This window comes from Anabrus simplex, chromosome 1 (assembly GCF_040414725.1).
Source record: "Anabrus simplex isolate iqAnaSimp1 chromosome 1, ASM4041472v1, whole genome shotgun sequence".
Taxonomy (NCBI): Eukaryota; Metazoa; Arthropoda; class Insecta; order Orthoptera; family Tettigoniidae; genus Anabrus; species Anabrus simplex.
In genome coordinates, this window is record NC_090265.1 from 274,118,645 (window position 1) to 274,145,786 (window position 27,142).

A 27,142-nucleotide genomic window follows, 5' to 3' on the forward strand; every position below is an offset into this window, starting at 1 on the left:
TGCAGTTAGAACTAATAAATCACTAGTAATACATGTATCAGAGAGAAAATTGACAAGGCTATTGATTAAGCCGATTTCTACAAAGATATAAATTTTAGAAGGAAATACCATCTTACCGTGAAGAAGGGGCATGCACTGACCAGCCAAAATCTGCAATTTTCAATTCTCCTTTCACACCAAGTAGCAGATTTTCAGGCTTTATATCTCTATGAATAACCTTCTTACTGTGACAATATTTAAGTGCATCAGCCAGCTGAGCTATATATGCAGCAGTTCTGAAAAATAACAGTAAATGAAATGGGAGCCCAGAAGAACTTTTAAGATACATAAGTTGCATGCATTGCAGATATATAAACATACCTAGGTTCAGTGAATCTCTTATTGGGTTGAGACTGTAGTTCTTTGAACAATTCTCCTTTGGGTGCAAATTCAAGAATTAGATAAACTCTTGTGTCATCATGGAAGTAACCATACATTTTTAATATATTTGGATGCCTGAAACAATCACCATTAAACACACACTTTATTCTAGGATAATAATAACAGAGTTAAAAAGACAATGGGTATAACAATTTGGTAACAGCACCTGGCACTGTTTGAAGACACACAGTATACTGCCACTACTTGTATAACTATCAATTTCATCACTCCATAAAAGTTGTGTTCTAGATTTTTTTTTTTAATATGAAGAAGTTGCATTTTTGCATGGGATATTAGACTATAAAATGAGAGGAAATGCAATACAGACAAGTGAAATCATCTATAAAGATTCCTGAGAGGAAGCTGATGGGGAACTTAGCGACATTCAAAGCCAAGGTAAATAAAATGGCGTATGGCTTTTAGTGCCGGGAATGTCCGAGGACATGTTCGGCTCACCAGGTGCAGGTCTTTTGATTTGACGTCCATAGGCGGCCTGCGCATCATGATGAAGATGAAAGGATGAAGACGACATGTACACCCAGCGCTTGCCAGTGGAATTAACGAATTATGGTTAAAATTCCCGACACTGCCAGGAATCGAACCTGGGACCCCTATGACCAAAGGCCAGCACGCTAACCATTTAGCCATGGAGCCGGACAAAGTTGATTGGCTTAGAGGACAGTCGGCACTGAAAATCCAACAGTGAATGGCGATCTCATGAAAGTGCATGTGGAAGATTGACGACATTTCATAAATATGAGAATCTCTGCTTATTTCGTAATCATTCAGTAAAGTCTGCATTCATTTCTTGTTAATATGTAAGAAAACTACACAAGTGATTTGCTAATGTGTTTCCAGCCAATGTCGTTATACTTGCGCCAAAAATAGCTGCATGCTTATGAGAGCTGAGATGGTCAAATAGTGCTGTGATCTCATGCCACTTTTTATAGTGTAACAAGGAATCACACGTTGAGAAGTTACATCAGATTAGAAGAGCATATTCTGGTAAGCAGTTTGCGATTGTAATATCCTTGTTTGCTATTTGTATAACTGCTAAAAATGGTAATCTCTACATTGATTGTAACGTGAGTCACGAAAACATGAACAAGTTTTCCTGTAGCTAGATGCTACGATGTTGTTTCAGTTAAACTCGTTTTTCTTCTTCCCAGGCACTATCCCGGAACACTTATAATAAAACAATATTTATTTGTTTGCCTCTAATGCATTAAAATATGAAAAATAAACATGAAATGTGAGTCACGAATTTCAGCCCTTGCCTTGATCAAGAAGTGATCCTCCAAATTAAAAACTTTTGTCATGATGATATAAGTAGAATGGCTCCTGGACGTAAGGATGCTATCAGAGTAGTCGACAGTGATGATGCAAAGTCAAAAGTGCAACATCTGATGTTTACCATATTGGAAGCTTTCCATATGTTTCATGAACAGTATCCCGGTGTATTAGTCGGTCGTAGCAAGTTCGCAAAGCTCTGGCCACCGTATGTCCTTCCCAGTAATAAACTGCCACTTGTTTGTGCAAGTACCAAGAGAACTTTAATCTTGCATGGGAAGGTCTTCATAACGCTGACAAAAATGTCCCACTGTTTAAAAACAATCTCTTAGATAGTATTATCTGTGAAAATAGCATTGAGAATTGTTGGCTCAACAAATGCTCTGCATGCTCTGAAGGAAAAGGATTATTAAAATTCATTGGAGATGGAGAAGAAAGGGAGGCAACATGGTGTGTATGGAAAATAATGGAAGATCACATCCAGAAAGTCATGGAAGATGGAAATACAACTGAACTTGTTGAGTATATATGTAGTATAGTACCTCAGTTCCTTGAGTACAGCTACATTAAGATGAAACAAGCTGAAGGCTATCGGCAGATGAGGGCAGAAGCTGAGACAGAAACCTTCAAGTCCAAGGCATTAATTCAGGTGGACTCTGCAGAGAACTACACCTGTGTCTCACAAGATGAGATTCAGAGTGCCCACTGGCAGCAAGCACAGCCAGTCTATTTACTGCTGCAGTGTGGTACTCTGGGAAAATGCAGCCCATTGTGTTATGCAGTGATAATCTCACTAACTCAAAGGACACCATTCTAGCATACATTGACATTTTACTGGGAACTTTACCCAAGGAAACAAAACAAGTGTTTATCTGGTCAGATGGTTCCACTTCATAAATAAAACAAATACATTGCAGCATTTCTCCCTGAACTGTGCAAGAAGCACAGAAACAACCTGCAGTGGAATTTCCTTGCAACGTCGCATAGGAAGGGCTCGGTTGAAGGAATTGGTGGTGCTGTCAAGAGGAAGGTATGGAACTCTGCTAGTTCAGAAGCACATGTAACACTACCTTTACGCTGTCGAACAAAGGCATACATGGATGGGTATGTGAAAGTGTTACCAGTATCTTCCATGGACATCCTGGAAAGGAATACAGCTCTGCATTTCAAGGATATTGTAACAAATATAAAAGCAGTTGCTGGCATTTCAAAACTACATTGCTTTGCAACAAATGAGACATCACTTTCAACGGCATTCATACCTGAAAAAAGGGTTAATGAAATCGGCTGTGAAGTGAATCCTGGTGACGTACATGGTACAATATGATGTAATGCGTTTCCCTGGTGAGGTATGCGAGATAATAAACAGCGAGTACCTTGTCAGTACAACGGAGCAGGCTGGAAGATACTGAAAGCGGCCTTCTAGAACAGATGAAATCTACTACACTTCCACACAATTAATCAAAAAGTTAAATGCTCCTACAGTTGTAAATGACAGAGGATACTGGAAGGCTGAATAGGAAAGTGATGTAACATGAGTCATTCTGTTTCTTAACCTATGTGCCACAATTAGTAATCAATCTATTACATAGTTGTTCTTACAATGTAGGTTTTTTCCTTTATATGACCTTGAATATTGCTTGTAGTAGCCTACACTATGACCACAAATGATTACAAAATCATTAACAGACCAGAGTTTAGCGAAAATCAGAAATACTGCTTGATGGTGTGCCATCCCCATGTAACAGGAGTCACAGAACTTTCAAAAATTGTAGAAAATTTAAAGAAATATGTGTTTGTGTGCTATGTAAATTTAGAGTATAAGCTCTCCAAATGTAACGTGTCACGTGGAATGACCCAAAAACTCGTTAGTTTTTTCTATATAATCGGTTTTTACCATTACCGCAGTCGTATTCCCTTTGTCTGCTTTAGTAATAATCGTATTCTTGTCATTAATTTTCTTTTTGAGCTTTATTATGTGTTCTTGTTCGACAAAATGTTTGTTATTTCTACTATTATTGGAGGGTAATGGATTTCTTTTTGATTCGTGGATTTTATTCATTTTTCGTCTCACATCTAATCTGATCAGAAAAGCTCATGATGTTGGAGCAACAGGTGCACCCCTCCACAGCGCAACGCATAATTATAAAATTTCTTGCTTGTGAAGGAGGTACAGCGGTGGAAATTCGCCAAAGATTGTCTGCACAGTTCGGTGATCAAACAGTCAAGGACGCGTGTGTTTGCCTGGCATAAAAAGTTCACGGAAAGACTACAATGTGTGGAAAATAAACAACACAATCGTCGTCCTGAGACCAGCATTACAGACGAAAAGGTTTGTGCGTTTAAAGACATTATTGATGACGATCGACGAACATTTGACCGATGCACAATCAATACAGCTTACTACTGCAAGCTGTTGAACAAGGCGAGGGTTGTATATCACCACAAAAGACGAGACCAACCGATTTGACAGTTCATCCTCCTCCATGACAAGGCGTGGCCCCATACTGCAGCTCTGTCTCCAAGCTACAAGCTCCCTCTCGTATAAACAGCTCGAAGCGCACTATTCAGAAGGTTAATAGCCTCCTCACAAAGAAGAGATTACAGTGTCTTCACCCAGTTCAGACGCTCAACCCACGGCCATTAAAAGGGTAATATTACCAACAATCAGGCTCCCAGCCATTCTCAGACAGGGTTCACGTTCTGGGAGCATTTCCAGTCCTCTGCCGATAAGAACCCATCAACTTAAGAAATATTTGTTCTGTATTGAATATACAATAATGAAAATATGTAATTAGTCCACCTTGGTTAATTCATTTATTGTTAATTATAAATACATTAAAGGTACATGTTTTGGCCCTTTTGGGCCTTCTTCAGCCTTGAAACAAAAAAGTTCATAGAATACACTGAAAAAGCACCACGCTGAAAGTCCATATTAAAGACTTCATATTTGAACATTTTAACTTGCAGTAACGTAAAAGAAAACAAACCAAAAAATAATACCCAATATGCGGTATATAAATACTACTTGAAGTCTTGATAGGTATCAGTAAGTAAAATAGCATCAAAATTACCACCCTGTAGAAAGTCTGGAAATTGACAATGAGAAAAAAAATTAAATATATGTTGTCAATACAGAAAACAAACATACATAGCAAAGACAACAATCTCATAAGACTGCCAAGCAAGTCAGCTGTTCATCATGGCAAGGGAGGGGGAAGATGAAATCTAGGGTGGAAAAAATGTTATGCAATGACAGGAAGAAATGTAACAATGTTCTATCAACGAAGATTATTAATGTCTCAAAACTGATGTTCAGTAATTTGATTTAAAACAAAAATAGGGTTAATTTTTTTTTTTTTTGGATCGGTATGCTTTCATAGATATTAAGTAATTTGCCCTTATTTTTCTTTATGGAGATTTAATAAATCATCATCAATGGATGTGAACAGCTGACAAATCTGACATTCACTCAAAATTTGTTATTACCACGAAGACGCACACACGAAAAGCCGTCAATTGTGTACACTACCTTTTTCATTTTCAAATTATATATACATATTACTCACACGCACTAAAAAACTGGCATGAAAAAACTATGAAGAAGACGACGAAGACTGCTCCATTAGCATGTCAACAGAATCACAGCATGAGTTCACGACTGATACTATCAACTCTCGTTAACAATTCCACTCAACCCTCAAGACTGCCTCTTTATATACATTGCCTAGCCAGGCTTCTAGAAGACAATGACAACATGTTTTCTCATAAATTCAAGTCTCCAATAATCTATTCACAAATGGATCGAATGTTCAAAAAAGGAATGTTAGATTCACCTCTAGTGACAAAGTGCGTTGTTCTGGATTATTACCGTGTGTTGCACAATATTGCAGTGGACTTATACATCATATATACAGATCATAATAAATTATATACTTTTAAATACGTGTTCTTACATCAAATAAACTCTTATTAATATACATACAAGCAAACTTGTTTTAACATAACCTCAAATACACCACAAAAATAAGACCATGATTTATACCAAATAAAGTCCGCACATAACCACACAATAATAATAATAATAATAATAATAATAATAATAATAATAATAATAATAGTAGACTTCAACAACTTCATAGCCACACCTTAAGAGTCAAAATAATAATAGTAATAATAATCATCATCATTAAGTTCGACATTTCAATTTTCCAGTTATACTAGTCCATTACACTTGCATCAATATCCCTCCAATAACTTAAAACAATGTCAACAGTATCACACTCATCGACTTTGCCCTGGTCAAGATTATAACTTCTCTCTATCTCGACGTCGCTGGATGTGCTGTCCTCTTGACCAGATCGTGCCGTGTCGGGGATCAGTGTCAACTCGCTGCCAGCCTCTTCCTCGGTGGTAGTCCATGTGTTTTCCTCCTCACGACCAGATTCTGCGGTGTCATTAGTAGCCTCCCCCCCACCGGTGGACCCGTGGACGCACCAGGCTTACTCTGTACACGCAGTGGTGTGGTCATTCGCCGCAATTCCGATGCGTGGACCTTGAAAGGAGAGTTGGTCTTTACTAGGAACACCCCACGGCCTAGCTGCTTATCCATCTAGATGGGACCAGCCCACTTCGGTGCAAGACCAGCGTGAAACCCTCCAATCTTATTACTGACTGGGTGGTTACGTTGCAGCACTTGTTGGCCTGGTACAAAGATATGAGTCTCTTCGACATCTTGAGCCTTGACCTGGGTAAGGGACCTCTTCTTGCCCAAAGCTTGAATTTCCCTGATGTCCTGCTGCATATACTGCCACTCGGTTAGGGAAACAGCTGCATCATCTTGACCAGAAGCGGGTGGTGAACGTTTCTCCCAATCCCCGGTGCCGTATAGCAGTCAACCAAGGAACAGCTCCGATGGGGAATAGCCAGTGACATGGTTGATGCGGCGTCGCAGGGCAAAGAGTGACTGAGGTATCTGACAGTCCCACAGTCAATGTTCCTTGTCTATTAGGTGGACCCGTAGCATCCATTTTAGCTTCTGGTTCAGTCGTTCCATTGGATTGTCCCTTGGGTTGTAGATAGGGGTGGTCCAGTGCTCCACCCCATTCAGTCATTTGCTGCCACTTCCTTGATGTGAACTGACTCCCATTGTCTATGACGGGATGCACCGTGGCGGCTGAATACCTTATATTGTCTTGTCGTGGCTTCTGGTATCAGAAAGGCCTCATTCCATCTTGTGAGGCAGTCTATGATTACTAGGAGTACGGTTTTTCCCCGTGGTGTTCTAGGGTAAGGACCCATCAAGTCCAGGGCTATGACCTCCCAAGGGCGTTGCAGTTGTCTTCCTCGCTGACTCGAATCTGCCTTCCTCATGCTCGCGTTGGTGCAGGCGCAGATGTACACACCCTTTCACATAATCAAGTATGTCTTTCCGCACACTGACCCAGAAGAAACTTCGTCGGATAGACTGGTAAGTAGTCTTCACGTCTTGGATGTCCACCTTCACTGCTGTCGTGGAACTTCGATGATGTCCGTCGTGTGCTGTTTAGGAATCATCACTACTGCAGACGTGTCTGAGAAGTGAGATCTTTGGGACACCAAGTTTATAAGAATAAGTTAATTGTGAGCAAGATTGGTAATGAAAGTTAGCAGGACAAATACACCCTGTAACCTCACCCTCTAGGGAGAAAGATTGAATGCGGTGAATACCTTTAAATATCTGCCAAGAATGAAGTGTTGAACAGGATGCAAAAAGGATCCTACTTCTTTCATCAAATACGGAGCAAAGTAAGGGATCAAGGGAGTTCCTCTGAGAGCTAAACAGACCAGGTTTAAGACTTCTATCTTGCCTACCACGATATATGGTCTGGAGAATCGTGTCATACATAAAAGAGAAGCAAGTCAACTGCAAGCTTGTGAAATGAGGTTCCTTAGAAAAGCTGTACAGAAGACAAGTAAAAGCAGAATTAGAAATGATCAGATACGAAGAGACCTGCAGGTCAGCCTACAGGCTGAATGTTATAACACAGAAGTGGCTAGGACATGTATATGTGGATGCAGGCAACTAATCCCCAGGCAATATTTAGAGAAGATCGTTCTGGAATGAAGACCTATTGGACAACCAAGAAAAAGGTACTTAAACCAGATTACAGAAGACAGGAGAAACATGGAATGCCCTAGAGAGAAAAATAGCATACCAAGACAAACAAATGGAGGCACATCGTTCTAAAACATTCCACCCAGCTCATTGGAAGGAATTCATGATGATTAAGATGAGGGTTGCAGCACAACAAATGGACATGTGTCCCAAAACTGAAGGTACAAGACAGGGCAATATGTGCGAATTACTGCACAGGACAACTTCAAACAATTGTAAATAGATCCACTGCTGTATTTCGTGAGTGATGAAACCTGGTTCTATGTGACAGGATAGGTTAACTCCAAGAACACCAGTTATTGATCAGCAAACAATCCCTATAAGATTCATGCGGAAACTATGATTTAAGATGGGTTTAAAGCAACTGTTGAGGAATGTGAAAATAGGTTTGTACCTTTAAAGGTGGTAAGGATCCACTATATTATAACAGAAGTAAAGAGACTAAGGAGGAGGTGCAGGTTGGAACGAAATAGAGTTAGAAATTGTTATAGAAGTAAGGAGAAATTGAAGGAACTTACTAGGAAATTAAATCTAACAAAGAAGTCGGCTAAGGATATCATGATGGCAAGCATAATTGGTGGTCATACTAATTTTAGTAAAAAATGGAAGGGTCTGTATAGGTACTTTAAGGAAGAAATAGGTTCAAAGAAGGATATTCCAGGAATCATTAATGAACAAGGGGAGTGTGTATGCAAGGATCTTCAAAAGGCAGAACTATTCATTCAGCAGTATGTAAAGATTGTTGGTTACAAGGATAATGTCCAGATAGGGGAGGTGAGTAATACTAAAGAAGTATTAAAATTTATCTATGATAACAATGACATTTACAGTAAGATACGAAGTTAAAAACTAGAAAAGCAGCTGGAATTGATAAGATTACTGGAGATATAGTAAAGGCAATGGGTTGGGATGTAGTACCATATCTGAAATACTTATTTCATTATTGTTTGGTTGAAGGAGCTATACCAAATGAATGGAGAGTTGCTATAGTAACCCCTGTGTATAAAGGAACGGGAGATAGACATAAAGCTGAAAATTACAGGCCAGTCAGTTTGATATGCATTGTATGTAAGCTTTGGGAAAGCATTCTTTCCGATTACATTAGACATGTTTGCAAAATTAATAACTGGTTTGACAGAAGGCAGTTTCAGTTTAGGAAAGATTATTCCACTGAAGCTCAGCTTGTACGATTTCAGCAAGATATAGCAGATAGCCTGGACTCAGAAGGCCAAATGGACTGTATTGCGATTGACCTATCTAAAGCATTTCATAGGGTAGATCATGGGAGACCACCGACAAAAATGAGTGCTATTGGACTAGAAAAAAGAGTGAATGTGTGGCTATATTTCTAGAAGATAGAACTCAGAGAATTAGAGTAGGCGAAGCTTTATTTGACCCTGTAATAATTAAGAGGGTAATTCCTCAAGGCAGTATTATTGGACCTTTATGTTTACTTATATATATCAGTGATATGTGTAAAGAAGTGGAATAAGAGATAAGGCTGTTTGCAGATGTTATTCTGTACAGAGTAATAAATAATTTACAAGATTGTGAGCGGCTGCAGGGTGACCTCCATAGTGTTGAGAGATGGACGGTGGGAAAAGGTATGATGAATTATTTATATCGTGTCAGAAGCATACATAAGTTTAAAATTAAATATAAGGAAAAAACATAATATAAATACTTGAATGATGAAGAGCCACATTAAACTATGTGAGCCCAAAACCTTGCAACATCAAGTGCATTTGGCTTCACTTTAACCAGGTCTTCTGTTGTACAGCTGAATGGGCATGAACTACATTGCAGCAAATGGGCTGTGGTCTGCTCTTCTCCACATACACACAAGGTACTGTCCACTTCGGAACCCCATTTCTTCCGGTTTGCCCTGCACCGTTTAACACCAGAGCGCAGTCTACTCAGTGCTCTCCAATTCACCCAATCTGTGACATGACCACGAGGGAGTTCCTCTTTTGGGGTCTTCCATTGACTGATCCTCGTATGTTGACTCCTGATGTGCCATTCTTGAATTCTTGCTTGCTGCACTGTTCCTGCAAGTGTTTCGGTTACTCTCAAGAAGCTTTTCCTAGACTTAAGCCGCTGGCGTAGTGGTTCATATGCAAACACAGGGTGGGCTTCCGATGTCAACACCTTTCTCTTTTCTTTCTTGGCTGCCACTTCACAGCGGATATCGAGAGGTGCTATCCCTGCAGGTTGTCAGCTTCACAAATAGGAAAGTCCTCCCAGTTTTAATTACTGCGCTGATGGGGTGAAAGTTCCTTATGGGGATCATTGTAAGTACCTAGGTGTTAATATAAGAAGAGACCTTCATTGGGGTCATCACATTAATATGATTGTTAATAAAGGGTACAGATCTCTGCACATGGTTATGAGGGTATTCAGGGGTTGTAGTAAGGATGTAAAGGAGAGGGCATATAAGTTTCTGGTAAGCCCCAACTAGAGTATGGTTCCAGTGTATAAGACCCTCACCAGGATTACTTGGAAAAAATCCAAAGAAAAGTCGCTTGATTTGTTCTGGGTGATTTCCAACAAAAGAGTAGCGTTACAAAAATGTTGCAAAGTTTGGGCTGGGAAGACATGGGAGAAGAAAAGACGAGCTGCTCGATTAAGTGGTATGTAATTAGAAATATGAAAGGATTTCCACCTATCAATACTTATTTATTGCACTAATTATGCTACAGCACCGTTACAAAAATGTTGCTGAACAATGCATTCACATCTATATCATGAAGTTATGATTAAGATTATATTGTCTAGGGAATGCCATATGATAAATATTTGGTCACATCCAAATGGGGCATGTCGAAACGGGAACTGGCGTGTATGTCAGTATGTGCGACAATGCAATTGAATGTCTATAATGATACGCTTTAGGTCTTAAAATTAGTTTATAAAACACATGTATATAAAAGATATATGTAGGAATACTTCATGCACATGAACGTTCGTGTGTTGCGTGTTGTTCAGTTCATCGGTTGACTTCTGTGTTCAAGTAATATTTACATAGTTGTACACTTGGTTGCTGTTTCCGGAGTTTAAATGATATGATTTGCTTGTAAAATTGTCACGTATGTATAAAAGATTGTCTTCATGTATATACATGGAATAAAAACACTTTCCAATTTAAAAAAAGGATGCCAGACGTAGGATAGAATTAGGCTAGAATATGTATATAGAGCTCTGCTGTGTGTTGAATCTTGTAGCTTTGTTAAAATTGAATCATGTTGTCCTATGACGTCCGTAAAATTTGAGTGGCATTGGGTACAAAGTAGTGGCTCCTTTCTCATTTGTAGCTGTGCAGTGATGTTATGTTATCTGTGGAAGATAAGACTGAGCTGTGAGTGATATTTTATGTTGGAGGAATGTCTAAGGGATGTGTATGCTAATTTGAATATGTACTTACTGTTATTGGTTTCTTTGCAATCATTTAAGAAAAGGCTAGGAAAACAACAGATAGGGAATCTGCCACTTGGGCGACTGCCCTAAATGCAGATCAGTAGTGATCAAAATAAAAACTGTGTGGTATGCTGTGTCGGCAAGTCCGACTGTGGAAACCACATCTTTTGAAACAACAGTAAACCATATTTTTTGATACAACAGTAAACACAGAAGTGGTTGAGAATCTTTGAGATTTTTATGCACATATGACATATATACATATGGTACAAGTATAGGGCTTTGACTAGTTGGAGCTCCATTCAAAAATCTATACTGTTGCCAACATTACGTCAAAGAAGATACATATACACATATGGTACAATTAAGCTACATAACAGCCCTCCTGCCATTCTTAAATTTCTGGCACTACCAGAAATCAAACCTGGACCTCTGAGGACGCAGCTAATAGTGCTAACCCAGATGCTAACTTTCAAGAAATTGTACATTGTACCATATGTATATATCTTAACAGTAGTATTATATTAGAATAAGGCATTCTTGTTAAATTAGTTTTTAGTAATGTTTTATGTACAGTCGCTATTAAGCAGGTTCACCAAAAGCTGATGATGACCTATTTACGGGTCGAAACTGGTACTGTTTTAATGTAGATAATTTTAAACATTTTGTAAATAAAGTGTTGATTAGGTGGAAAACTCATCCTTTGTACTTCTGTTCTTAAATTATCAATACGACTATGAAGCTGATAAGATTACAGATGTAACATATTCAAAGACTGGCATATAAAAAGTGTATAATTCTTACCTGTTAAAGTAAACAGGTGATCTGCAGTATATCTGAGTGGAGGTTGAAGGATCATTTCTTTTGTTGACTACTGTAGTTATTCCGTTAGCAGCTTGTAGTTCCTGTTTGGTAAATGTACAATGGTGACATGCTTTTCCCCTTTCATATCATGTGCATCCTCTGCACTAACAGAGCACTTAACAGTTTGACGTTCATATTAGCACAGAATTCAGCCTTGTTCTTCCTCATCATGTGCATCTGAAAAATCACGGCTACACACACTACAAAACATGTCTGAATGAGATTTTGAGGAACGCAGTAAACAGGGTCATTCTTTCGAGTATTCCTCCCTACATTTGTGAACTATTTCTTTATTACTAGTGTCAATAGTCACGGTAACATCATGACATGTATTTTCCTGCTTCATTATTCCAAACCTTTCGCATTTCGTAACACACGATTAGCATATATCCTAGAAGAGCAATATATGTAAATGTGGCAACTATAATTGCAATAAATATTTCTTCAACAGTCACGCACACAGTATTCACAATGAAACGGAGGTTGTCACCACTTTGAAACCAAAATCCAGACAACTCTGCAAGATATACCACTTCAGAGGTGCGTTCAGCGCGTGAAAACTCGAAATAGTCTTAATCGAGTGACAGTATAAAAGATTACTTTGAAATCCGAAAATAATATTCTGAGAATTCAAGCTGAAATGGCATTCCTTGTGTATCCTTTTGAAAATTTCGTACATTTCGATTTGAAAATCAACAATAAATCTTAATTTATGGTGTGTGATTCGTAAAGGCATAATTATGATTGGTAATTCATATTTATTACAACTGAATCATAATAGTTGGCATCTCTGTAACCGTTAGGCTACAAAGGCAATCATAAAATGCTGACATGTAAAGCAACCGAGTTGCGCAAAGTGTACAACATGTTAAGGCTTGCATAAAGGTGCAGTAAAGCACAAGGTCATTTTCAGGACTTAGAGTAAAAGATACTCTCAGTAATTAAAGACTTTTACATTTGCTTATTTCCTGTATTTCTTATTTGTATCTGCTCATGTCAAGCTGATTTTTTGTGCACCACCCTGTATTATTTAAATCACGAATGCTCCTGCCTATGGTTCATGGTGTGGGTTACTGTAGTCACGTCCTAGATCGTGAACCATGGGCAACGGCTGACTGGCCTTGTAAGTGGTCCTGAGAGTCGGGATACCAGTTGCTATGGAATGGGAGTGGGCACTTCGGACATATTCTGAGTCGTGGCCATCCTTGTGCTCAGGCGGCTAGGACTATACAATTCACCAGTGGTCCATAACCCGTTAGAGGAGAGATCCTCACCAGGACTATGTGCAAGTAGGGTAGCATCCTGTTTCATGAATTTACTGAGCTCAGAACATCTTAAGCAAGCCTCGGATCTATGGGAGTAACGGAGTCCGACTCCCATTTGACAGGCGAGGGACTCCTTGGAAAGAACTTGGCCTACGAAATGGAATTCGATGGGGAACTGTCAATATTAATGGGGCTTATGGAACAAAGGAAGTAGAATTGGCTGAGTCTGCAAAGAGGATGCATCTGGATGTGCTAGGAGTAAGTGATATTCGGGTAAGGGTAGATAACAAGGAAGGACATAATAAAGTGTACTTGATGGGTGTTAGAAAGGGAAGGGCAGAATCTGGGGTAGGGCTCTTTATCAGGAATACCACTGCACGCAACATAGTTTGTTAGGCACGTAAATGAGCGTACGATGTGGGTAGATTTGTCATTTGGAGAATTTAGAACTAGAATTGTCTCTGTGTATACACCATGTGAGGGTGCAGACGAGGATGAAGTTGACAAGTTTTATGAAGCATTGAGTGACATCGTGGTCAAGGTCAACAGCAAGGATAGAATAGCGCTAATGGGCGATTTCAATGCGAGAGTTGGGAATAGAACTGAAGGATACGAAAGGGTGATTGGAAAATGTGGAGAAGATATGGAAGCCAATGGGAATGGGAAGCGTTTGCTGGACTTCTGTGCTAGTATGGGTTTAGCAGTTATGAATACATTCTTCAAAAAAAAAAAAAAAAAAAAAAAAAAAAAAAAAAAAAAAAAAAAAAAAAAACCAAACCCCATGGCACTACAGCCCTTGAAGGGCCTTGGCCTACCAAGCGACCGCTGCTCAGCCCGAAGACCTGCAGATTATGAGGTGTCGTGTGATCAGCACGACGAATCCTCTCGGCCGTTATTCTTGGTTTTCGAGACCGGGGCCGCTATCTCACCGTCAGATAGCTCCTCAATTCTAATCACGTAGGCTGAGTGAACCTCGAACCAGAGCTCAGGTTCAGGTAAAAATCCCTGACCTGGCCAGCAATCGAACCCGGGGCCTCCGGGTAAGAGGCACGCACGCTACCCCTACACCATGGGGCCGGCCATACATTCTTCAAGCATAAGGATATTCACCGCTACACATGGGAGGCTAGGAGTACCAGATCCATAATAGACTATATCTTAACCGACTTCGAATTTAAGAAATCTGTTAGGAATGTATGAGTTTTCCAGGGCTTCTTCGATTATACAGACCACTATCTGATCTGTAGTGAACTAAGTATCTCTAGGCCTAGGGTAGAGAAAGTGAAATCTGTCTGCAAACGAATAAGGGTAGAAAATCTCCAGGACGAGGAAATTAGAAGTACATGGATATTTTATGATTAGTGAGAAGTTTTGAACAGTAGACAGTAAGCAGGTTCAAGATATAGAAAGTGAATGGGTGGCATACAGGGATGCTGTAGTAAAAACAGCAAGGAAATGCCTAGGAACAACTGTGTGTAAAGATGGGAAAAGGCGAACATCTTGGTGGAATGATGAAGTGAGAGCAGCTTGTAAAGGTAAATGAGCGAATCAGAAATGGCTCCAAACAAGGTGCGAAGCAGACAGGGATTTGTATGCAAATGAAAGGAACAAAGCAAAACAAATACAGTTGAACCTGACTTATACGTATATCAAGGGGAAAAGAAAAAACTACTTGTAACTCAGAATTACTTAGAAATCAGACTTCTGCAATACATCACATATTTACTCAAAAATCAATGGAATGGACCTACATGTGTAAATCGTTGCAAATAAGAAACAAATTAAGACAGAAAATGATTTTGAACTTAGTCCAGCCTTAAAGAAATCAGATGGTTTGGCTTGTTTCACTTTTCTTGCATTAACAGTATAAACCTCCTTTTCCAAACTTAGTAATGAATTCAAAACATTTTCACTACAAATTTTCCTACACACATCGATTGCACTTAACACTTCACTCAGTTCAAGGTGTTTCAAAATTCAAGTTGTTATCTCCATCTCCAATGTCACTATCGCTTGTAGCTGGTCCATCACCGCCGCGTTGTTGGCATACATCAGCAATAATCTCTTCATCCGGTAGTTCTCCACATACAGCCAGATTGTCATCGAAACGTACAAACTTATCGACTTCTATGCCTTCCGGTAGCGTTAGCTCATTGCCAGACAAAACTTCGTCCCCATAATCATCATTAAGAGGCAGCCCCTTCTAGTAAGACAACAGCTTTGCGGAAACAGTTGCTGGTTGTGGAGGATGACTCCTGCTTCCAGGCAGCCGAAATAAAGTCCATGGCTTGTAGCAAATTAATGGAGAGAGGTTCATTTCCTGCATTACTCAGTGTTATCAAATGTTGAACCAGCATTTTTCTATAATGCACTTTGAAATTTGCAATGATGCTTAAATCAAGCGGTTGTAGAACACTGGTACAGTTAGAAGGGAAAAATTCAACTCCGACATTCTCCAGAACGATTTGAGGTGGATGTGCTGCACATCGATCCATAAGAAGAAGGATCTTCTACTGTTTCTTTTTCATTTTAATGTCCAGTTTTTTCAACCACTGTGCCATTGGATTCATATTCCGTAGTTTTTGTTTTCGCACCCTTAAAACACCTCGGATTCTTCGATTTTCCTTTCACAAGTGGAGGAAGTTTGTCAGATCCATCTGCATTGGTGGCGAGAAGTACTGTTACACGAATTTTACTTTTTTCTTCCCTCCATGGCATGAGTCATTTTTTTCAGCTAATGTTTTATTAGGAAAGAGATTGTAGAATAGGCCGGTCTCATCACAGTTGTAGATGTTTGGAGGCTGATATTCACTTACGATACCCGGCAGAACCCCTTCTTTCCAGTGTTGCACAGTGACGTCGACCGCTGATTTTGAGTCACCGCAAATTGTTCTCCCTGTGATTCCTTGATGATCTTTAAATCCTTGCAACCATCCTGATGAAGCCTTGAAATAGTCAGTGATACTCATCATTTTAGCTAAATCTATCCCCTTTGCCTTCAGCATGTTGCCACTAATTGGTAGAGCTGCAGCCCGCTTTTGCCGGAACCATGTGAAAAGTGATTTCTCGAAATCTGCGTACCATCCTTCTTGCTGACGGCTGCGCTTTGCTGATTTTGAACCCAGTTTTAGGAACTCATCCAAAATAGCGTTTCTTTTACTGATGACTGTACATAGCGCGGTCTAAGCATTTTCCGTTTTTGTTTTGTGTGGATTAGTGTCCACTTCTCGTATAACTTTTCCTTTTTCTGTTCTCCATGGCTAATCAAAAGCAACTGAATGACAAAACTACCTCTCAACAGTGAACACTAGATACCGGCGCCGTGGACATGTTACTTCACCGTTGTTCCCACGAACGAAATTCTCATATTCAAACAAATTTACTGTATTTTCTTTGTTTCCACATTCTTCAAGCATAAGGCTATTCACCGCTACACATGGGAGGCTAGGGGTACCAGATCCATAATAGACTATATCTTAACAGACTTTGAATTCAGGAAATCTTTTAGGAATGTACGAGTTTTTCGGGGATTTTTCGATGATACAGACCATTATCTGATCTGTAGTGAACTAAGTATCTCTAGGCCTAGGGTAGAGAAAGTGAAATCTGTCTGCAAACGAATAAGGGTAGAAAATCTCCAGGACGAGGAAATTAGACAGAAGTACATGGATATGATTAGTGAGAAGTTTCGAACAGTAGACAGTAAGCAGGTTCAGGATATAGAAAGTGAATGGGTGGCATACAGGGATGCTGTAGTAGAAACAGCAAGGGAATGCCAAGGAACAACTGTGTGTAAAGATGGAAAAAGGCGAACATCTTGGTGGAATGACGAAGTGAGAGCAGCCTGTAGACGTAAAAAGAAGGCTTATCAGAAATGGCTCCAAACAAGGGCCGAGGCAGACAGGGATTTGTACGTAGATGAAAGAAACAGAGCGAAACAAATAGTTGTTGAATCCAAAAAGAAGTCGTGGGAAGATTTTGGTAATAACCTGGAAAGGCTAGGTCAAGCAGCAGGGAAACCTTTCTGGACAGTAATAAAGAATCTTAGGAAGGGAGGGAAAAAGGAAATGAACAGTGTTTTGAGTAATTCAGGTGAACTCATAACAGATCCCAGGGAATCACTGGAGAGGTGGAGGGAATATTTTGAACATCTTCTCAATGTAAAAGGAAATCATCATGGTGGTGTTGCAAACAGTCAAGCTCATGGGGAGGAGGAAAATGATGTTGGTGAAATTATGCTTGAGGAAGTGGAAAGGATAGTAAATAAACTCCATTGTCATAAGGCAGCAGGAATAGATGAAATTAGACCTGAAATGGTGAAGTATAGTGGGAAGGCAGGGATGAAATGGCTTCATAGAGTAGTCAAATTAGTGTGGAGCGTTGGTAAGGTATCTTCAGATTGGACAAAAGCAGTAATTGCACCTATCTATAAGCAAGGGAACAGGAAGAATTTCAACAACTATCGAGGTATCTCATTGATTAGTATACCAGGCAAAGTATTTACTGGCATCTTGGAAGGGAGGGTGCGATCAGTCGTTGAGAGGAAGTTGGATGAAAAATCAGTGTGGTTTCAGAACACAAAGAGGCTGTGAGGATCAGATTTTCCGTATGCAGCAGAGAACTGAAAAATGCTAGGAGAGGAATAGGCAGTTGCGTTTATGTTTCGTAGATCTAGAGAAAGAATAAGACAGGGTACCGAGGGAAAAGATGTTTGCTATACTGGGGGACTATAAAATTAAAGGTAGATTATTAAAATCAATCAAAGGCATTTATGTTGACAATTGGGCTTCGGTGAGAATTGATGGTAGAATGAGATCTTGGTTCAGGGTACTTACAGGGGTTAGACAAGGCTGTAATGTTTCACCTTTACTGTTCGTAGTTTACGTGGATCATCTGCTGAAAGGTATAAAATGGCAGGGAGGGATTCAGTTAGGTGGAAATGTAGTAAGCAGTCTGGCCTATGCTGACGATTTGGTCTTAATGGCAGATTGTGCCGAAAGAATGCAGTCTAATATCTTGGAACTTGAAAATAGGTGCAATGAGTATGGTATGAAAATTATCCTCTTGAAGACTAAATTGATGTCAGCAGGTAAGAAATTCAACAGAATTGAATGTCAGATTGGTGATACAAAGCTAGAACAGATAGATAATTTCAAGGTTGTGTGTGTACTTCAGGGATGGTAAGTGAGATTGAATCAAAGTGTCGTAAAGCAAATGCAGCGAGCTCGCAGTTGCGATCAACAGTACTCTGTAAGAAGGAAGTCAGCTCCGAGACGAAACTATCTTTACATCGGTCTGTTTTCAAACCAACTTTGCTTTACGGGAGTGAAAGCTGGGTGGACTCAGGATATCTTATTCATAAGTTAGAAGTAACAGACATGAAAGTATTGAGAATGATTGCTGGTACGAACAGGTGGGAACAATGGCAGGGTATACTCTGAACGAGGAGATAAAGGCTAATTTAGGAATGAACTCGATGGATGAAGCTGTACGCATAAACCGGCTTCGGAGGTGGGGTCATGTGAGGTGAATGAAGGAGGATAGGTTACCTAGGAGAATAATGGACTCTGTTATGGAGGGTAAGAGATGTAGAGGTAGACCAAGGCAACGATGGTTAGACTCTGTTTCTAAGTATTTAAAGATAAGAGGTATAGAACTAAATGAGGCCAAAACACTAGTTGTAGATCGAGTAGTGTGGCGACATTTAGTAAATTTACAGAGGCTTGCAGACTGAACGCTGAAAGGCATAACAGTCTATAATGATAATGGATGTATGTTCCTGCCTGTCTTCCATGCTCAATTACCTTCTTATTTCTTCCTCTTTCCTCCATAATGCTTCCCAAGTACCTGAAACTCTCCAGCTTCCTACGCTGTTCCTCTCCTACCATCATCCTCTCTTATAGGTCTCTCCTTTCTAGTTGTGATCACGATGTCGCTCCTTTTGGCATTAAATTTAATTCCATATTGTTCCACCTCATCTTCCCATGCTTCTATGGTTACCAGGCTTTTGGAATGCCAACAAGTAACAAATCATGTTGACATAATATAAAGGCATCTGGTCAAGAAACCACAAATATAATTACACTGTAGCCACGAACTTTATTACAGTAGACCTATTTTGAGTTTCATTTTCCACATAAAATGATTTTTTTTACAATTGGCTTTACATCGCACAGAAACCACTAACTCCCAAATGCAAGCTGACAGCTGCACGCTCTTAACTGCATGGCCAACTCGCTCGGCATACTATTTTTAAAAAGGTTTAAAACCTGCAATTTTATACAGTTTTAAGCCTTTTCAATAATGCTGAATATCCATTAATCGAGTCATGAAATTTCTGACATCTATGATCAAGATTGAGACTTTAATATCTGACTATCAGAATTGCAGAACAACTATTCCTTTCATCATTTCATTTGTTTCAAGATTTAAAAAAAAATCATTTGAATCATGTGTAATGAGAACATAATGTACCAACATTAGTAATTTGGAATAGCATCTAAATTAACTTTATAGAAAAAATTCACCCATTTTTGAGTTCACATTACAACTCTGATCGGTATCAGTACAGTTATATCCAGCTCTAGCACCATGCAATGCAATGTGATGGGAAGTAAATTCTTAAAAGCTATCCAAATTAATAGTGAGACAAATTTCAGTGAATTTCAAATAATAAATCATTTCTTCCAAACCAGAAAATGTAACTTCTTTAAAATGTAAAGCACCTAGTTTCTTAAGATTATGAACATCACTGAAGTCATGAACTTTATCGAGATAATTTATAGCAGCATTGTAAAGGCTCTTAGGTTAGATTTCACTTCATTCTGAAGATTTGGAAGGAGTTGATCTATTAATGACAACCTGACAAACAAAATTCCTCCGTGTCTCACTCCTGCGTTAGAGCTCCGTGCTGGCGGTTCACTCACTACTGTATTTTTCTATGGTAATGCAAAATTGCTAAATGAAGAATAATGAACTGAAATGCAGGATCAATAAATGCTACTGTAAATGGATCATTTTAATCATCGCATTTCATATGGTGTTAAAACAGGAAAGACTTCAGACCTCCTAATATGAGAAATCCTGTACCTGGGAACCCTATATGCATCAAATTGTTCCTGGATATCCCTGCCCCTCAAGATTAACAAGTCATCTACAATCATCACTTTCATTTTTCCTTCCCCAATTTTCCTTGCCACTTCTGTCTAACTCGTCCATTACCATTACTACAATGAGGAACAAAGGCGAGAGAGCACTTCCTTATCTTAATGTACTTTTTGGTCAAACCAGTCTGTTCTCTCTCCTACCTTCAATCAACTGACACTCCGATCATACATCTCCTCTTTCTGTTGTCTGCTTCTCGACACCTTTTTCAACAAGGCTTCCTATACCTTGTTTCTGCACACATGATCATATGTTCTCTCAAGGTCCAAGAAGGCCATCAGAAGATCTTCACTCCACTTATAAAGATGCTCTCATTGCAAATATAAGGTCTACAGTAGACTTTCCTGATTTGAAGAGATACTGCTCTTCTCTTCTCTTTTCTTCCACCCTATTTCTGATTCTCCAGAATATTCTCAAACATCTTTGCACAGTGACATATAGACGTGATTCGGCTGTAGTTTATAAAATCATTATACCCCCTGCGGGTGGGGGTAATAGAATAACAGACTTGGTATCACTTGCCTGGCATAAGAGGCGACTAAAAGGTGCTCCAGGGGCTCTGAACTTTGGAGCATAGCTTGACGACCACCAGGCCCTTAGTTGAGTCCCGGCATTACTTCTACTTATTAGTGCCAGGCTTCTCACTTTCATCTATCCTATCCAACCTCTCTTAGTCAACTCTTGTTCTTTTCCAACCCCCACTGCATTAGAACATTTGAGGCGAAGGGAGTCTCATTTACACGTCCTTTGTGGCCCTTGTCCTTATTTAGCCAATACCTTCATTTTTGAAGCGTTGGATCTCTTCCATATTTTCTCTCCACCAAGGGTTATATAGAAAATGGTTGCCCAGTTATACTTCCACTTACAGGAAGCACCACCATCACTTTTAAAAAAAACTTTCCCATTCCCCTTCTTCCATATTAAGTGGTCAAAAAAGTAACATGATTGCTTGACAATTTTTTTAAAATCTGATTTTTGTATAGCATTCACTCTCATATTGGTAGTTCAGAATGACACTTATCTTAATTTTATCAATTGTAGTTTTCACGTGGGAGCCAAATTTGTTTTGCGAGACTTGCCACGTTTTACCCTTTCATATGTTCGTGGAAAATAAAATACCTGCAACCCTGTTCATACCAACATGGGAGAAATTGAATTTTTTAAAACAAATAGACTGCAAAACCGCTTATTCAGCATTTTAATCTAAATTACATTTTATTTTAAAGAGGGAAATTTCAGCTTAAACGCACTGTTTTTTATTTTTTTAAATTTTTTTTCTCATGGAGGCATGAACAAGAAGGGTACATGTCAGCATATACTTTCCTGTACAAAGAGGTAGAAAGTAGTTTAGTTGATGCACCAAATTTCAATCCTCAGGCTCTGCTCTGTTCTTTAAAATAAAAATTCCTCAAAATTTGAAAGAAAAAAAGTTTTTTAAAGGAGACCACAACAAAAAACTCCAGCAACATCAAAATCAAAGAGTATCACGCAGGGTTCAACTATATATTTGCTTTTGCTGTGCACCGCTCCACAGGCTGGTAAAGCAAGGCAACACAAGTAGTTATGACATCACTACACTGTTAGCACTGAGTGAGCTTCCCGCTCCATATACGTGCTGCCACTCTTCCGTTTATTTGAAGTATTGTTTATTATAATAGAGTTTAATGACTGACTGTCGAAATTTATTTATTTATTTATTTATTTATTCACAAAGCACAAGATACAGCTACACTGAGCAAATTTCACTTGCACTGCCAACAGACTATTTAACCAACGTAAACTTTCATAATAAAATATAACAAACATAACAAAATATAACAAGATCAGGTACACAGCCTACTAATAACAACTGTCCAAATCGAAAACCATAAGAATGTCCATATTCATAGCCAAGTCGTCGTGGGTCAAGATGGCGGTATAATCCCTTCACATCAACTTATCTTTAAGAGGCTATTTACACACCTCTCGAATACACTTTTATTCGATGCTATATCGAGTTCTTGTCTCCTGTTAATATTGTTAAAGAGTGTCGGGAGGCGGATTAGGAAAGATCGTTGAAGTATTGAGTGCTGAGTGTGGGGAATGTGGAGAAGGTCTTTGGTTCGGGTGGAGCGGGAAGGAACGCGGAGAGAGAAGAGTGAGACAAGATGTTCCGAGCGGTAATGCCCATTTAAGATCCCGTGGAGGAAACTCAGGTCAGCTACCTGTCGCCTGATGTGCAGCGGTGACATACTAATTGCCATTAATACCTGCTGCGTAGACAGATTTCTGAGCTTGGGGTTTCTGTTCCTTACAATTGCAGCAAAGAAGGACACTGCTCTGTCTAACTGCTTAGTATTGGAGGGAGAGGCTGTTGTCCAAATAGGAGAGCAGTAGTTTAAGAGAGGTTGAATGATCGTGAGGAAGAAGTGACGAAGAGCAATGGGGTCAGAAATTTCTGTGAAGCGATAGAGAATGCCTAGTAATTTCATGGCCTTGGTTGTATATGTTTCCATGTGGGTCTTAAATTGTAATTTTGTATCAAATATTACACCTAGGTCACGCTGTTGCGTAACTACGGTGATGGGCTTGTCGAGTAGGTAATATGATGTCGGTAGAGGAGATTTACGTAGTGTTATGGTCATGTGGCTGCATTTTTGTGGATTGGGGATAAGTTTCCAAGTACGGCACCAGTTCGAGAGGGCATTAAGTGAGGACTGTAGCAGAGCTGCATCTCCTGGATTCCTGATCTCCCTAAATATCTTGCAGTCGTCAGCAAAGAGTAGGGTATTGGCTGTTTCGTTGAGTTCGGACGGCAGATCGTCCATAAACAAAGAAAACAGCAAGGGGCCAAGAGTACTGCCTTGTGGGACACCGGACGTGACTGGTAACCATGAGGATGAAGTGCCTGATATTACCACCCTCTGCCAACGGTTATGTAGGAAGCCAGCAAGAAGGGTCAGAAGACTGCCATGTATATTAAATCGTTCGGAGAGTTTATGGAGCAACAGAGTATGGTCTACAGAATCGAAAGCTTTCGAAATGTCTACGTAGCAGATATCCAGCTGCGATTTAGCTGCAATGGCGTGTGATGCAAAGCTATGCAGAGTGGCTAGGTTTGTTAGACAAGAGCCACCTGGTAGAAAACCATGCTGCTTGGTTGAGATATACGGCAACGTGAATGCGAGGAGACGCTGGTGTATAATTTTTTCAAAGATAAAGGATAGTGTGGGGAGAATAGAAATTGGTCGGTAAGATGAAACATTAAATTTGTTGCCTGATTTGAGAAGTGGAACAATATTTGCCTGTTTCCAGGTATTAGGAAAATAGCCCGCGGCAAAACATCTGTTAAATAATTTAGATAGAGGGACGCAAAGAGTACTGGCAGTATTTTTTAGGAAAAGAGGACCTATAGTGTCGGCACCGGTAGCTTTGTTGATACGAAGAGTTTGAAGAAGGTCATGAACTTCACTTGGTGTGGTAGTTATGCTTGATAGGGTTCTGTTTGAGGCTGTACCAATGGGTGGGAGCGGTTGCTTTTGTAAGGGAGGGGAGAAGTTGGAGAAGAAATACCTGTTGAACAGTTCATTGCGATCGGCGCCGTCTGCTGTTGCATCGTTGTGGTTCACGCTGACAGGAATCCGCTCCGTCCTTCTTCGTGTGTTGATGAGACTCCAGTAGCGCTTGGGATTGCTGCGGACGTTTTCAGTGACAGTGTCTACGTGTGTTTTGTAGTCTCTTCTGACCATAAACCTCGCGTGGCGGCGGATTTTAACGAAAGTATTGTGAGTGTGTGGGTTAGGGAATTCTTTCCACAGGCGCCAAGCTCTCTTTTTATTAAACAGTATCAGTCTGGTCTCATGTGATATCCAGTGTTGATGTTTGCTGGTAGTAGCCCGTTGTGCAGGTACGAAGTCTTTAATTGCAGCTTGCAGCCAGTCGTACAGCAGGTCAAGAGCCGATTCGATGTCAGCTATTTCGAGCAGACTCCAGGGAAGGCATTCCAGGGCACGACACATTGCAGGCCAGTCGGCACGTCGCCAGATGTAGGTAGGGCGGTAGGATGTCCTGCTGTGAGGCTTTGAGGAGGGGTGGGGAAGAAGGAATGTAGCATCGAGAGACTGGTGGTCGCACAGGAAAAGGTTTCTGCCTGGGGTTATTGTTTTAAGTTCTAATGAGGAGAGTATGAAGTCCAGGGTGTTGGGTCCACGGGTTGGGTACATATTAAACTGTTTCAGTCCGAGGCCATTAATAAAACTGTCTATAAAGTATGTGTCACAGTTGTTAGCTGACAGTCCTGTAGTTGGAGAAGACCACTTTATAGACAGGTTAAAGTCGCCCATTAAAATTACTTCACCATGAGGGAGAGCTGCAATGACTGAGTCCAGGCACTGTTCAAGGTCACAGAATGGGCTGTTTGGTGGTCTGTAGTAACATCCCACAAGTACAGGGCGTCGAGGAAAGAGTAGCTCCACCCACAATAACTCACAGTTCCGTTCGAGATCTGTCCTCCGTTTACACGGTAACGCACTGTTCACTGCTAACATCACTCCACCACCTAGAGTAGCGCGATCACGACGGAATATGCTGTAATTAGCACTGAGTGGTAGTTCACTGTCACTAGCCCACGAGAGCCATGTTTCAGTAAGTCCGATCACGTCAACTTCTCTTAAGTCTGGCAGGGATAGTTCACAATCAGACAGCTTATTGTTTAGGCTTTGCACATTCTGACAATAGATATTTATGTCTGTTTTCATTTCACAAGTGGTGGGACCGGGGTTTAAGTGAACATCTCCAGCCAGTAGTAGGAGGCAAAGCAAGCCCCTAATCGCTGAGCGACCAGGCCTAGGCTTGTTCGGCTCAGAGCTAGTAGGGAGGCGCCTATAAGTCTGGAAAATGGCGCATCCAGTCAGAGAGAACGCCGGAATGTAGTAGTTTCTCTCTGCTAGTAGCCATGCAAAAGGAGAACTCACTTTTTCACTTGCACACACCGATTCCTTAACTCGAATAGACCCGTGCAGAGAACCGTAAAGCGCAACAACTCTGATTATTACCACACAAACAACACAAACTGCAGCAGCACTAAGCTTGCGCGTGTCTACTCTAGCCGCCTACCTATCGAGTCTATGGCTGTAACAACACTAGTAGAAACCAAAACTGTATGATGAAATGGAACTTTGGAAAATGAAGTTTATGCCTATGGAAAATCTACATGGTCCAAAATTGAAGCCAGGGGCTGTTTCTTCAATAAGATGTCCAGTGCTGGCAGATGGATTACCTCTTATGCAGGAACGCTAATTCAAACTGAAACCGCTTCGCAAAATACACTATGGGAGTTGTCAGCAACTAAAAAGAGCAGGACTGAAAGGTACGAGACTAAAAGACGAAGGAAATTTGTTGACTCGGTATCAAACAAAAATGATAATGATTAAGAATTACACAACGTTCGTAATGATATAAGTGAAAATATTTTACCAGACAGACACGAATGTAGTTTAGAAATAGTGTGTTTTAAGGGGCCTAACATCGAAGGTCATCGGCCCAGAAATAGTGTGTTAAGAAGAGAAAGAGATAGAAAATACTTAGATGTTGCAACTTCCAGCCCAACCCTGAACACTGACATACTGGCAGAACGTTTGAACAACAGTGTCTGAACGAGATAAATGTGTCAATGATACTAACAAAAATACTCAGGACAATGTACTGTTTCACATTTCTTTGATGTGAGGACAAGTTTACTCAAACTCTGTGAAATTTGTTACATTTATAAAAGTAAAGTGGAGGATTTTTCACATTACATTAAAAGGACTATCCAGTTGATCGAAAAAAATTTCACCAGCAAATATATCGGTTAAGGATAATATGATAGCAAACATAATTGTCAGCCATATGATGTTTGGAGAGCAATGGAAAGACATTCAATTTCATCTGCTGAAACGTTGCATTTCCTCAATATCGCTGTGATTGATAGACAGGAATAGGATGTTATATATAGAGATAACTGGATTCTTTACCGGCACTAAGGCAAAATATTTAACTTCACCACTGGTCATTATTAAATCATTTTTTGTTCCAGCCTGTCGTTTTATTTGAAGCGAATAAACGCAATCACTGAGAACAAAGCGTTCCATGACTGCCCTCGCGGGCCACTGATCGAAAATAGGTTCAGTTCGGTTGACCGGAAGTTTTATTGCTGTAAATGTGGATTTTATTTTCGACCTGGAAGGTTTTGGTTGGAACATGATAGTAATCATCAATTCAAAATTCTGTCATGTAGATGAATGGGACGCTAAGTCTCTGCAGTCAAGTATTTTGGGTTAACAATGAAATATTTCAATAATAAAAAGCTTTTTTGTAAGTGTGAATACAAGAATAATGTTTTAATTGAATAGTTACGATTCACAAAATAGATCTGGACAATCGAAAGACATTCACATTGTTTTAAACTCTCAGATCAGGCACATATTCATTCCCATTCCCTTCACAGGCAGCTCATCTTCCACTAATTCAGGTAGATTTTCATTGGAAGCATCGATGAGGTCCTTGTGGAATTTGAGGCTCTCCATTTCTTGCTATTCCATTCTATTGC

At 39.9% G+C, this 27,142-nt stretch overlaps 1 protein-coding gene across 4 annotated transcripts in view; it reads right to left on the reverse strand.

Moving 5' to 3' along the window:
• Positions 1-27,142, reverse strand: part of LOC136864916 (aurora kinase C) — a 261,391-nt gene that overhangs the window by 113,189 nt on the left and 121,060 nt on the right. For all 4 annotated transcript variants that reach the window (XM_067142331.2, XM_067142335.2, XM_067142343.2 and 1 more), the window contains 2 exons: positions 361-495; positions 117-275 (listed from right to left, as the gene is read on the reverse strand). In XM_067142331.2, the coding sequence (XP_066998432.2) occupies positions 117-275; positions 361-495 (294 nt within the window). The remainder of the gene's footprint in view (positions 1-116; positions 276-360; positions 496-27,142) is intronic.